We start from the raw sequence: 15,524 nt of genomic DNA, 5'->3' as shown, positions 1-15,524 counted from the left end.
ACTTTATCATATACAGTACCAGTGAGAAGTTTGGACACATCTTTAATTTAGTGTTTTGCTTTGAAGGTTAAGAGTTTTGCACATCTTGGCTGGGTTTTTTTTTCACCTGGAATGTTCAGCTTTCAGTTAACAGCTGTGCTGAACTTGTTAAGAGTTAATTGCTTGAATTTCTTGTCTGTTAATGTGTTTGAGAGCATCGGTTGTAAAGTTGTGAAGAGGTAGAGTTGATACATAGTGAAATGCTCTATTTGAGTAATATTCTAATCCATATTATGGTAAGAATTACTCAACTAAGGAAAGAAAAAAAAATACTTTAAGAAATGAAGGTCAGTCAATCTGAAACATTTTCAGGAACTCAGAAAAGCATCCTCAAGTGCAGTCGCAAAAATGTTATGATTAAACTGGCTCTCATCAGTTGAAGAATTACCTCTGTTGCACAAGATAAGTTCATCAGAGTTACCAGCCCTAGAAACCGCAAGTTAACAGCTTAACCCCAGATAAAAGCACCTACATTGTGGTTTGTTTAACATTTTTAACTTTACTACACGATTCCTTATGTGTAACCTCATTTAATCCTTCAGTATTTGAATAGTTTTTAAAGTTTGTGGACTGTGATCACATGTATTGTGATAAATATTGTGTATCGTTAACATGTCTTGAAATATCGTGACTCAACGTGATCCATATTGACCAGTCTTATTCTCTATATAGGCACTTGACAACCGTTTGTGTGAATTTGCACGTCTATGTCAGCAATGGGTGCTTACTTAAACAGATAAGATTTAAAGCAGATAAGGTCTGATGCAAAGCCAATGCTTAACAAAGTTCAGAAAAGAACAATAGTGCAGTATTTCCACCTCAACCTTTGAAAGCTGTCAAGGCTTCATGGTCATGGATTTGTATTTAGTGTATTTCTCAGCTGACTTATCCCAGCTAACTTTAACAAAGGTTAAGTTCTGAAATAAAAAACATTTGTCTTCAAATGTGAACAGAATGAATGGGGAAACCTGTAAACGATCAAACAGCGTCACAGTGAACAGTGAATCAGCAACAGCGCTCGGGATCTCTAAGAAAAGCCACGAAAAGTGCTCAAGGGAGCCATTCTCTTTGTGAAAAGGTTAAGAGAGAGAGCGTCCGCGGCAGAGCGGGGCTGAGACAAAACAGATGCGCTTTCTTCCACGAAGACCAATCTCAGATGCTCTGCTGTTGTTGGTAAATAAGCCTGCGGCGGAGGCATGAGTGTGCTGTGAAGGATCTGATAGCTTCGCATGAAAAAAAAAAATGCTACCATCAGGCACATCTGTTTTGCTGGAGTAGCCACAAAGCAAAACAAGTGCAATTATGGGTTCCAGTTGTGTGGGATCAGGAGAAAACAAAGGCGGCATTGACAAAGCCAGCAGCATCCTATTGCTGGTCTTGATTGAGCTACGGTACCTCCATGATGAGGATAGCAGAAGCTGCATCTTCTGCTTCTTCTTCTTCTTTTTTGTCTTATAATCAGGATACTGTGCCTTTTGGCATCTCATAACTTAATGACTTACAGTACCAGTCAAAAGTCTGGGCACACCTTCTTATTAAATGTTTTTTACAATAATAATACTGTTTGCTTCACACTATAAGCAGCACCATTTTATAAGGCACACTGGACTATAGGCACATTTTAAGAGACACTATAAGGAACTTTTAGTTCAGCAGGTCTCACTGCTGGGTGGTGGTGAGGGGTAACTAATTAAGTTTAGCAAAGCTGAAGCATTAGCATTAGCAGCTAACTGCTCTAGCAGTGCTAGCCAGGGTTAGGAGCAGGCTACAAGCCGATAATATTCCCCTCTGAATGGGGAAATAGCGAGCACAGATACCAGGTAATGCTAATGCTACTCTAGCAGTGCTAGCCAGGATTAAGAGGAGGCTATAGGCTGATAATACTCCCTCTGAACGGGGAAATAGCGAGCACGGTTAGCAGGTAATGCTAATGCTACTCTATCAGTGCTAGCCAGGATTAAGAGGAGGCTATAGGCTGATAATACTCCCTCTGAAGGGGGAAATAGTGAGCACGGTTAGCGGGTAATGCTAATGCTACTCTAGCAGTGCTAGCCAGGATTAAGAGGAGGCTATAGGCTGATAATACTCCCTCTGAACGGGGAAATAGCGAGCACGGTTAGCAGGTAATGCTAATGCTACTCTATCAGTGCTAGCCAGGATTAGGAGGAGGCTATAGGCTGATAATACTCCCTCTGAAGGGGGAAATAGTGAGCACGGTTAGCGGGTAATGCTAATGCTACTCTAGCAGTGCTAGCCAGGGTTAGGAGCAAGCTACAGGCTGATAATACTCCCCTCTGAACAGGGAAATAGTGGTCAGTGGCTAGAGCTAATGCTAATGCTACTCCAGCCCTGGTGCTGGAGAAGTAAACAATTTAGTGGAGTGTCTTTACTGCTACTTACAATCTCACTAGTAAAATTCATACATGAGACACACTGGATCACAAAGCACTGTCGATTTTTGGGAAAATTAAAGGATTATAAGAGCGCCTTATAGTGCGAAAAATATGGTACTGAAGTCTTTCAAAATCACGTAGTAACTTAAAAATGATGTTTCATTTGATGACTTTGGAATAAAGATATTGCTAATTATTTAACATTAAGGGAAAAATAAAGTAGGAATGAATTTTTATAAATTGCAATTAATTCAATTCCACTTCCTGTAATTCCAATTTCAATTCAAGTCAACATTCTGTAGGGTGGATACAGTTAAAATGTATTAACGGAATTATATTCTGAACTTTTGCACAACCCTGATGTGGATATGGCAAACAAAATGTAATCAGTTTGAATTTAGATGTGTAATAATGTGTGTATTCAGGGCAAATCTTGAAAAATGTATTGTATGACATTTAAAAAGTACATTATATTAACCCCTATATATTGACCCCTCACTGTATTCTTCTAATTTGCTTTTTTTCTCTATCTTCATCAGCTTTGTTTCTGGAGGACCAGCTTTCAGCTTGACTCTCTTTGACAGTCAGGAAGATTTAGGAGGCCCAGGATGTTCGTAAAACCAAACAGAGTTTCAGCCCAAATGAACTCCAGACTCCAGGTCTCTTATACTCGGTCTGAACACATGAAAGAAGTGAAGCAACTGGGGATAGTTCCTGGATGTAACTGAAGGGAAACTGACCTGCCTCTTTAGGGTCCAGTAGAATACACAGTGGGAGACCACGGGCTATTTGCCAATACTGCCTTTAAGATTCAGTCTTTATGTCAGTTTAGATAATCTGATAGACAGTCAGCCTTCCCTAAATTGGTCCCTCCTCACAAACGCTTTATTACTGATTCCATATGAAGTGATACTCTGATAGCCATGGAAAGTCCAATGATGTACCTCCGCTCACATTAGCTCAACTGGGCAAAAGAAGTTTTATAATAAGTTGTAGAGGAATGCCTAGTAGTTAATGGTCTTTCACCAAGAGGTACACATATGTCTCTGAATAAACTACAGCTCTGGAAAAAAATAAGATTAAACTGAATCAGTTTCTCTGGTTTTGCTATTTATAGGTATACGTTTGAGTAAAATGAATATTGTTGTTTATTCTATAAACTACGAACAACATTTCTCCCAAATTCCCAATTAAAAACATTTACATTTCAAGCATTTATTTGCAGAAAATGAGAAATGGCTGAAATAATAAAAAAAGATGCAGAGCTTTCAGACCTTAAATAATGCAAAGAAAACAAGTTAATATTCATATCAAGTTTTAAAAGTCAAGAAATCAATATTTGGTGGACTAACCCTGGTTTTTAATCACAGTTTTTTATGCATCTTGGCATCATGTTCTCCTCCACCAGTCTTACACGCTGCTTTTGGATAACTTTATGCCTTTACTTCTGGTGCAAATATTCAAGAAGTTCAGTTTGGTTTGATGGCTTGCGATCATCCATCTTCCTCTTGATTATATTACAGAGGATTTCAATTTGGTAAAATCAAAGAAACTCATCATTTTTAAGTGGTCTCTTGTTTTTTTTCCAGAGCTGTATATAAACAATAAAATGTATGAATAATGTTCCTCTTTTAAAGCGAGCTAAAGCGCTGTCAGTCTGAACTGCTTGAGATAACTAAAACTGAGAAGATGAAACCTAAACTTTTGAAGCATTGGTCTTTTGTAAATTAGCATCAATTTAGCAGCATGAACTGTTTAGTCAAATGCCAGATACACACACAAAAAAAAAACAGATTTCAGACACTTTTTTCTTCTGTGTATAAATGTAGCCTAAGCTTTGGTTTTTATCACAGATTTATCACCTTATACATCCATGGCTCCATTGAGTACCAGAGGGCATAACTGGCCTGATCCTTTTTTTTCTGGGAAAAAGTAGCCATTCTATTACCACTCCTCACTCAGGGTAATGCCAGCCAGTATAGGCTTTGGTTAGCTGATTACACAGAGCCTTCAATCCTGTTTAGCTGTCCAATGATGTTGTGTTACTGGCAATTTAAAAAGATGGCTGGCTGTGGTTGGCTGGCTTCATGTGGCTCGGTGGAAGCCCATACTTGCCCTTACTTTTGAAAAAAAGTGGTAACAAAGTAGGTAGAAATTGGATTGGGGCAAAATTTGGATGAAAGTTTTCTACAAGATTTCAGAGTCCTGCTGTCACACCTTAACCTGTGTCTGTCTAGTTATTTTTTTGTTTCTTCCTGTCCTCTTTTCTCTTGTTTTGTTCTTGTCTCCGCCTTAGCTCCACCCTGTCATCTGTAATCTCTTCTGTCTCATTTGTAACCCCGCCCCCTCGTTACTTCCACAGGTGTTCCTTGTCTGTGCCTGTGTATAAATACCCCATGTGCTCCTTTGTTCTCTGTTTTTTTATTGGTGTTTGTTGAGCCTTTGACCTGCTGTGTTTTGATCTGCAGAGTTGTGGTTTGTTTTCTTTAGATTTCTGATTCTGATTTTCTGTTTGATTTGACCTGGTTAGCCATTTGTTTTATAGTCTTTGTTTTTTAGTCTTAGCATTTATTCCTTTGCCTCAATTTTTATTTGTTTTTGTGATGGCTAAAAATAAAAACGACTTGCATTTGCATCCTGCCTCCAACACGTTACACCTGGTGTGATGACTTGATTTGATTGCATTCAACAACAAGAGCATTAGAAATGTCAGGATGTTGCTTGATCCCCAAACTCATCCCCCCCCCCCCCAAAAAAAAATAGTCTGTCATTTTTCCGGCATTTTTTGGCTTATGATTTAAATTATATATCGATTCTATAAATAGGACTGGTAACCTATCCTTACCTGTGGCCTTCTCTGGATTGTTGCACATAAAACACAGCCATCCGCCCTCCTCCTCGCTGTAGCCAAACAGATCAAAAAAGCGAACCTCCTCCAGATGGATCTGCAGACTGTCCAGATCCTGAAAATGAAAAAAGAGTGCATGAAAAACGAGGGCAATATTAGCAGGAAGAGGAAATGGGAAGGACATTCAAGTTCCACGTATGTGCCAAAAGTCATGGGATAGCAGTTTGTAAGTTGATGAAGTGTAACATCAGGGGACGGCTTGGGAATGACTAAAGCTGTCTTTATAAGCTGTGAGGTGTTATCTTGTAAGTGAGGTTAATTAATGGCCAGTAGGGATGTAAAGGTACAGAAAATACACAATTCGGTTCACACCTCGGTATAAACCCCACGGTTTGGTACTTTTTCGGTACGGTACGTAAAAAAAAAAAGGGGCTGGGTATTCTGTATAGCTTTACGTGTATTAACTTCTTAATAACAATGAATCTTCACTATAATCATGTTTTGTTTTTTTGGGATGGAATGTTGGAATGGGGCTCAAGCTCCTTTATTAAATGCAGGATTCTCTCATACTGTCATCATGAGAGAATCCATCTTTTGGATCTTGTTGTAACAAACAAACAATGAGCCTGATTGTGCTTAAACTACAAATATTTTTTTTCTATGCATATTATTAGAAGAGAGAGAAAGAGAGAGAGGGCGAACAAGTGTGAAAGAGAAAGAGACAGTACAAGTGCCTAACCCTGCGTTCACACTGGAAAGCGTCAGGCCACCATTCATTTCCTATGGCAGAGCGTGATTTCAGTGCAGAGTACATTAATTTTGCATTACATTCATTGGTTCCACATACTGCTTTTGTATTGTGTATTCTGCGTGCGTTTACGTGAACCGAACCGTGACCCTATACTGTGATAGTTTGTAAAGAATGCACAAACCGTTACAACCCTACTGACCAGTGTACTCATAGCAAGGCGATGTGAATTATCGCAGTTGGAGCGAGGCCTCAAAGTGGGTGCCAGACGCATGGAACATTCCATTTCTGAAACGAACATTGTGGGAACATTTAAAATTCCTCAAACCACAGTGGCCCATGTACAGAGGTTGGACAATGAAACCGAAACACCTGGTTTTAGACCACAATAATTTATTGTCCCGACGGACAGTTCTGGTGGAAACAGGAGAATTGAGGTGCACATTGAATTCTGTCGTGATTTGAGCAGCCGTGGTTTTATGTTTTTTGGATACAATTCGGGTTAGCACCCGAACATCCCTTTCAGACAGCTTCCTCTTACAGCGTCCACAGTTAATCCTGTTGGATGTGGTTGGTCCTTCTTGGTGGTATTCTGACATTACCCTGGATACCGTGGCTCTTGATACATCACTAAGACTGGCTGTCTTGGTCACAGATACTCCAGCAAGACGTGCACCAACAATTTGTCCTCTTTTGAACTCTGGTATGTCACCCATAATGTTGTGTGCATTGCAATATTTTGAGCAACACTGTGCTCTTACCCTGCTAATTGAACCTTCACACTCTGCTCTTACTGGTGCAATAATGTGCAATTAATGAAGATTGGCCACCAGGCTGCACCAATTTAGCCATGAAACCTCCCACACTAAAATTTCAAAGTTTCATTGTCCAATCCCTGTATAACACAAAATAGACTACACAAGGCATTACCACCCACAGTGGAAAGTGCAGTGAGAGGTAATTATTGTGACCAGCGGTATCTGGGTAGAATTGTCCGTGTGAACAGGCAAATGACTCTGGTAGACATCCCACCCACATTCAGTTCAGGGGAACCAACACACATATCCCAGTCAGTACATAACACTGCTATATTGGTACTTACGAGACCTGAGAGAAGAGTTTCAGAACTTTCTCTTGTATCACGTCTCTCAGATCTTTCTGTTTTTCTCTAGTGACCCAAAATGATAAACGCTGACCGATTTCAGTCCCAGTGGTGCAACCCGAGGAGTCTTGTTCAATAATAAACTGGTAGCAGCCGTCAGCCGGAGCCAGGCTTATGATCCACAGTAACATCTAAACTCTCTAATGAACCATAGACCCTCAGGGCCTCATCTTCAGCCTCCATCTGTCTTACAGTCTACTGGGACCCTGTGGTATCTAATCCCACTCTGAGAAGCTCAGGAAAATAAATGAGGTGGTGTCTGAGAGCATGACACAGCATTACTCTGACCTTAACACAACAGGAGAAAGCACAGATCCTTAAAAACTACAAAATCATCCAGGTGATGCAGGAGAACTATGGAGGTAATTATGTTGCAAACGAGAGTTCTTGTGGGATTCACAAAGATCTAAAATAAAATCTTTACTCGTATATTAAAATGAAAAAAAAAAAAAAATTAAACTAATAATTGCACTTTTAATTACAATGTCAAAACATGTAGACTAAAAATTATACTTGTAGTTTTAAAGAAAGAAATGTAAACAAAAAATGTTTTTGTCACGTAATATTTATAAAATAAATATTTATAAAATAAATCGATGTTACATTTAAATACCGTGGTACACAGTATTACCATCATACTGCCCAATCCTAATATAAATTATAACTACACTTTTTTTTTTTCAAATTTGTAGTTTTTTTTTATCAAATTGTAGTTTTCAAGTTCTGACATCACAATTACAAGTACAACTTGTAGTTTACAAGTTCTGACAGCACAATTACAGGTAAAGTTCTGACATCACAATTACAAGTACAAATTGTAGTTTGCAAGTTCTGACACCACAATTACAAGTACAACTTGTAGTTTACAAGTTCTGACACCACAACTACAAGTACAACTTGTAGTTTACAAGTTCTGACTCTAAAATTACAAGTACAAATTGTAGTTTACAAGTTCTGACACCAGAATTACCAGTACAAATTGTAGTTACAAATCCTAACACCAGAATTACCAGTACAAATTGTAGTTACAAATCCTAACACCAGAATTACCAGTACAAATTGTAGATTACAAGGTCTAATTCTAATATTGCCAGTAAAAAATTGTAGTTTACATGTTCTGACAACAAAATGACCAGAACAAATTGTAGTTTACCAATCCTGACCCCATAGTTATCAGTACAAATTATAGATTACAAGCTCTAATTCTAAAATTACCAGTAAAAAAATTAGTTTACATGCTCTGACAAATATTACCAGTACAAATTGTAGTTCACAAGTTCTGCCTCTAAAAAAACAAGTATAACTTGTAGTTTACAAGTTCTGACACCACAATTACAAGTAAAACTTCTAGTTTACAAGTTCTGACAGCACAATTAAAAGTAAAAATTGTAGTTTACAAGTTCTGACACCACAATTACAAGTACAACTTGTAGCTTACAAGTTCTGACACCACAACTACAAGTACAACTTGTAGCTTACAAGTTCTGACACCAGAATTACCAGTACAAATTGTAGTTACAAATCCTAACACCAGAATTACCAGTACAAATTGTAGATTACAAGGTCTGACTCTAACATTACCAGTAAAAAATTGTAGTTTACATGTTCTGACAACAAAGTGACCAGTACAACTTGTAGATTACAAGCTCTAATTCTAAAATTAGCAGTAAAAAAATTGTTTACATGTTCTGCCTCTAAAATTACAAATACAAATCGTAGTTTACAAGTTCTGACACCACAATTACAAGTACAACTTGCAGCTTACAATTTCTAACACCAGAATTACCAGTACAAATTGTAGTTACAAATCCTAATACCAAATTTACCAGTACAAATTGTAGTTTAAAAGTTCTGACAGCATAATTACAAGTAAAACTTGTAGTTTAAAAGTTCTGACATCACAATCACAAGTACAACTTGTAGTTTACAAGTTCTGACAGCACAATTACAAGTAAAGTTCTGACAGCACAATTACAAATACAACTTGTAGTTTACAAGTTCTGACACCAGAATCACCAGTACAAATTGTAGTTTGCAAGGTCTGACACCACAATTACAAGCACAACTTGTAGTTTACAAGTTCTGACAACAGAATTACAAGTACAACTTGTAGTTTACAAGTTCTGACATCACAGCTACAAGTACAACTTGTAGTTTACAAGTTGACACAATTACAAGTACAACTTGCAGTTTACAAGTTATGACACCACAATTACAAGTACAACTTGTAGTTTACAAGTTGACACAATTACAAGTACAACTTGCAGTTTACAAGTTATGACACCACAATTACAAGTACAACTTGTAGTTTACAAGTTATGACACCACAATTATAAGTAAAAAATGTAATTTACAAGTTCACACCAGAATTACCAGTACAAATTGTAGTTCACAAGTTCTGCCTCTAATATTACAAGTACAACTTGTAGTTTACAAGTTCTGACACCACAATTATAAGTAAAAAATTTAATTTACAAGTTCACACCAGAATTACCAGTACAAATTGTAGTTCACAAGTTCTGCCTCTAATATTACAAGTACAACTTGCAGTTTACAAGTTCTGACACCACAATTACAAGTACAACTTGTAGTTTACAAGTGGACACCACAATTACAAGTACAACTTGCAGTTTACAAGTTATGACACCACAATTACAAATTGTAGTTTACAAGTTCTGACTCTAAAATTACAAGTACAGTTTTTAGTTTACAAGTTCTGACACCACAATTACAAGTACAACTTGTAGTTTACAAGCTCTGACACCGGAGTTACCAGTAAAAACTGTAGTTTACAAATCCTGACCCAGATTTACCAGTACAAATTGTAGATTACAAGCCCTGATTCTAAAATTGCCAGTAAAAAAATGTAGTTTACATGTTCCGACATAAATATTACCAGTACAAATTGTAGTTTACAAGTTCTGACACCCCAATTACAAGTACAACTTGTAGCTTGCAAGTTCTAAACCACAATTACCAGTACAAATTCTATTTTACAAGTTCAGACTATAAAATTACCTGTACAAATTGTAGTTTACAAGTTTAAAAATGCAAGTACAAATTCTCTGATCAAATGACAGGCCCTCACATGTTACAACATAATTACCTATATAAAAAAAAAACATCCTGCTGGAAGAATGTAGATGTTGTTTTAAGTTGGAGTTACAAGTTGGTAATCTATCAAAGGGAAATGTAGCTACTACAGTGCTCTGTTAGGCTTCATGGGAAACATATGATACTCCTGCATGTTTAGACCTGAGGGTAATCTAACCGAGATAATAAAGTTTAAGATCCAGGGCTTCCCAGTTAGACGGGAACGTCAGTATTGGGAATGTTTGATGGTTTGCCTTCCTGTGTTCGTACAACACGGCTCAGATTATACATGATCTCTCCCAAGAATTCTGTGGCATGTTCTCTTAATGTAAGCCTGGAGATTGATGTAGGTCATTACTGAACTCACCTAGGACCATCCTCTCGTACAGACGAGGGGCTCTGTGGAGCCGCTGCCTGAGCTTGTTGGACTCTTACTAAATCAAACGTTAATTTTATTGCCATTTCCCTCCAAAAGGAACCTTAAAAAACTGCAAAACAGGACTGTGCATATATCTATCCCACGCTCCCACACATTACATCGCATTTTATAATATATTAAATTTAATATATTACATTTAATATATTACATTTCCTTTTACTTGTATTTCATTGCAGACAGGCAACATGAAACCAAAATATTTGATTCATTCCCTGGTATTTCCTTCATTTCGTTTGTTAATACCGTAGATCCATTCCTGGATTTAAGGCCTTCATTCCAAAAAAAAAAAAAAAAAGCTGGGTCAAGGATGGGTCAATTTAGGGCTAGAAATAAATACAAAAATGATCTAATGCAGCTACAGGCAAGGGGTTACTTAAATAAACCTCTGTCAAGCAATACAACATGAAGCTACTTCCACAAATACAAAATACAACTTCAAACTTTACTGTGTCAAACAGAAGCCTTTTTACATGTCCAGAAGCAGCCTCAACTTTTCTGGGCTATGAGTCATCTGAGATGGACCATTATAGAGTGGAAACATGTATTGTAATCTGTCACACCTGCACCTTTAAAATCAGCCTCACCGGAGTACTAATAAGCTGACTCCGCCCCTCCCACACACCTGTGGGACATCAGCTTATTACTGAGACTATTTATACTGGGACATTTACTGAATCTAGTTGCGAGATATTGCCACTCTAGTGTCTTATCGAGCGTTTACGTCTGTGTTTGTTATATCTGGTTTTTTGATCCTTGCCTGTTTTTCGACTACGATTTTGCCTAGTGATTTATTCCTGGTTTTGAACTGCTGCCTGTACTTTTGGATTAAGATATTTGCCTTGCATTTTGGATTATTAAAGCCTGCCTGCATTTGCATCCAAATCTCCCTGGTTGGTTCTTAAATAATCAAATAAATCAGTATTTCAAACCAGGATTTCTTTTTTTGGGGGAAAAAAAAGTACCAAAAATGGACACTGTGTGCTGCAAAAACAAGAATCACCCAGACTGTCCAAAAGCCAAGTTTAGGGTATGGGGATGTGTCAGTACATTTCTTTGATAGAGCATTATTGCAGCCTCAGTTAAACATTAGGAACACACCTTTCCATTCAATGTTTTTTTTACTACATTGTAAATGAATACTGAAGGCATCCAGACTATAAAATAACACATAAGGAATCATGTAGTAACTTAAAAAAGGGTTAAACAAACCAAAAATAATCTGTATTTGGCATTTAGGTGTTCTTATCTGGGGTTAAGCTATTAACTACTTAGCTATTATCATCATAACATTTTTAACGGTCACTGCAACTGCACTTGCTTTTAAATGCTTTCAAAGTTCTTGATTTTTTTTTTTTTTAGATTAACTGACATTCATTCCTTAAAGTATTTTTTTCTTTATTTAGTTGAGTAGTTTTTTTGCCATAATATGGATTAGAACATTAACATAAAACAGAACATTAACATAAAATCCTTTCATCCCCCCCCCCCCCCCCCCCCAAAAAAAGTGCACCTTTTAATCCAGTGTGCCTTATGTATAAATTTTACCAGTCAGGTTGTAAGGAGCAGTAAAGCCACTCTGATGAAGTTCAGCGTTATACAGGAGTTTCAATATAGTTCTTCAACACCAAGACTCGAGACTGGAGTAGTATTACCATTAGCCACTAAAAGCTATCTCTTTTGCCATTCAGGTGTGAGTACTATCCGCCTGTAGTCTTCTGCTAACCCTGGCTAGCACTGCTGGAGCATTATTAGCATAATCCTCTAACTGCGCTAAGCACTATTTTTTTTTTTTGTCATCCAGAGGTGAGTATTTGCGGCCTGTAGCCTGTGTGTTTACAGTGTTAAAACAATTTGCGTGGGATGAACTGCTAGCTACTATTGCTAATATTACTGGAACACTCAGGGTTCCTCCGTGTAGCGCTGTCGGGCAGCATTAGCCGCTAACCGTGGCTAGCCTTAGTGGAAATCTGGAAAGGTTAGCTTTTCAGGTCTCGCATGCCGACAGCCCTGTTCCTTGCATAATGTCGCATAAACCAGTGCGTCTTATGTATAAAAGCAAGCACAGCTGTTAACTCAAAGCCATTCTAGGGGACTCTACCTAATAAAGTTGACTGAGAAGATGTGCAAAGCCGTCATCTAAGCAAGAAGTGCTACTTTTAAAACTTAAAATTTAGCACTTTAGCAGGTTTTCTTCATAGTTTGGATGACTTTAGTATTCAACTGCAATGCAGAACATTAAAAAAAAAAAAAAAAAAAAAAAAACACTATTTAGAGCAACATAAGCTGCCTTCAAGAATTAATTTATATTATGCATTTTTCAACAAGACAATATAAAGCCACATGCTGCACACAATACAAAAGCATGGCTAAAGAGGACAAGGGCACAGGTCCTGAACAAAGAACGTAACACTGATGAGCTAAATAACACCTGAAACACATTAATGGTGCCCACAGGATAGGTAGATATTGTGTGGGTGGACTTTTCTAGTTGGTGGATTATTTTCTTTATTATTATTATTATTATTATTAGTGTGATTGCAGTAATGCAATCACAGTATTGTTCTTCTTAAGTCTTATTCTTCTTATTAGTGTGATTGCAGTAATGCAATCACAGTATTGTTCTTCTTAAGTCTTATTCTTATTATTAGTGTGATTGCAGTAATGCAATCACAGTATTGTTCTTCTTAAGTCTTATTCTTCTTCTTCTTCTTCTTCTTATTAGTGTGATTGCAGTAATGCAATCACAGTATTGTTCTTCTTAAGTCTTATTCTTATTATTATTATTATTAGTGTGATTGCAGTAATGCAATCACAGTATTGTTCTTCTTAAGTCTTATTCTTATTATTATTAGTGTGATTGCAGTAATGCAATCACAGTATTGTTCTTCTTAAGTCTTATTAGTGTGATTGCAGTATGCAATCACAGTACTGTTATTCTTAAGTCTTATTAGTGTGATTGCAGTAATGCAATCACAGTATTGTTCTTCTTAAGTCTTATTCTTATTATTAGTGTGATTGCAGTAATGCAATCACAGTATTGTTCTTCTTAAGTCTTATTCTTCTTCTTCTTCTTATTATTATTATTAGTGTGATTGCAGTAATGCAATCACAGTATTGTTCTTCTTAAGTCTTATTCTTCTTCTTCTTATTATTATTATTCCACCTGTTTTTTGTCCGGTTAACTAGTGCCGCAGTTTTCGAAATATCGACTTCGTTCAAAAGAGAAAACGTGCGTCCATATCGGGAATGGTGGGCTTGTATACAGCTTTCCGATCGGACTTACGCTTTTCGTAAAAACTTCGTAAGTACGCGTTTTTTTGCCCATTGAAAATGAATGGGCAGAACTTTGCACGCCCGTGGACGTCGCAATTTTTGAAATACGAAGATGAAACCAATTGAGGACCTGTAGAACTTATTGAGCTCTTTCCGAAAATATGCGTTACGAAAAGTTACGACGTACGGATTTCGTACGATTGTCGTACGAAGTGGCCCCATTGGAATGAATGGGGCCAATCGGAGGACGGCAGCTAGATCGAAGGACAGGTAGCTAGAACTCCAGTACTGTGAGTGTATGGAGCAGCTATGGGATAAATCAGCGTTAGGTCAAAAGTTTGGACACCCCGGCCCCCCCAGTACTGTGTGTAATGGAGCCACGGGTCAAAAGTTTGGACACCCCGGCCCCCCAGTACTGTGTGTAATGGAGCCACGGGTCAAAAGTTTGGACACCCCCGAACGGCCAGAGCAACCTAGCGTGCATAGCTGATTGATGTATTTGCACGTTGCGTAGCAACGTGCAAACACCATTTAATCTAATTTATGCATATAAATCACCTAGCAACCACCTAGAAACACCATAGCAACCACCACAGATACCATAGCAACACCTTAGCAACCGCCTAGCAACACCTTAGCAACCACCTAGCAACACCTTAGCAACCTCCCCGGATACCATAGCAACACCTTAGCAACCGCCTAGCAACACCTTAGCAACCGCATAGCAACCACTTAGCAACACCTTAGCAACCACCCCGGATACCATAGCAACACCTTAGCAACCGCCTAGCAACCGCCTAGCAACACCTAAGCAACCGCATAGCAACCACTTAGCAACACCTTAGCAACCACCCCGGATACCATAGCAACACCTTAGCAACCGCCTAGCAACACCTTAGCAACCACCTAGCAACACCTTAGCAACCACCCCGGATACCATAGCAACACCTTAGCAACCGCCTAGCAACACCCTAGCAACCACCTAGCAACCACCTAGCAACACCTTAGCAACCACCCCGGATACCATAGCAACACCTTAGCAACCGCCTAGCAACACCCTAGCAACAACCTAGCAACCACCTAGCAACACCTTAGCAACCACCCCGGATACCATAGCAACACCTTAGCAACCGCCTAGCAACACCTTAGCAACCACCTAGCAACCACCTAGCAACACCTTAGCAACCACCCTGGATACCATAGCAACACCTTAGCAACCGCCTAGCAACACCTTAGCCAATACCTAGCAACCACCTAGCAACACCTTAGCAACCACCCCGGATACCATAGCAACACCTTAGCAACCGCCTAGCAACACCTTAGCAACCACCTAGCAACACCTTAGCAACCACCCTGGATACCATAGCAACACCTTAGCAACCGCCTAGCAACACCTTAGCCAATACCTAGCAACCACCTAGCAACACCTTAGCAACCACCCCGGATACCATAGCAACACCTTAGCAACCGCCTAGCAACACCCTAGCAACCACCTAGCAACACCTTAGCAACCACCCCGGATACCATAG

The 15,524-nt window shown here is 38.5% G+C and overlaps 1 protein-coding gene across 1 annotated transcript in view; it reads right to left on the bottom strand.

Moving 5' to 3' along the window:
* The window catches only part of veph1 (ventricular zone expressed PH domain-containing 1), a 247,504-nt gene that overhangs the window by 25,743 nt on the left and 206,237 nt on the right, over window positions 1-15,524 (bottom strand). Inside the window, exon 12 of the mRNA XM_022679788.2 lies at window positions 5,278-5,395. Within this exon, the coding sequence (XP_022535509.2) occupies window positions 5,278-5,395 (118 nt within the window). The remainder of the gene's footprint in view (window positions 1-5,277; window positions 5,396-15,524) is intronic.

The sequence above is a fragment of the Astyanax mexicanus genome, chromosome 9 (genome assembly GCF_023375975.1).
Source record: "Astyanax mexicanus isolate ESR-SI-001 chromosome 9, AstMex3_surface, whole genome shotgun sequence".
NCBI classification, from domain to species: Eukaryota; Metazoa; Chordata; class Actinopteri; order Characiformes; family Acestrorhamphidae; genus Astyanax; species Astyanax mexicanus.
This window is presented reverse-complemented; position numbering and strand designations above follow the sequence as displayed.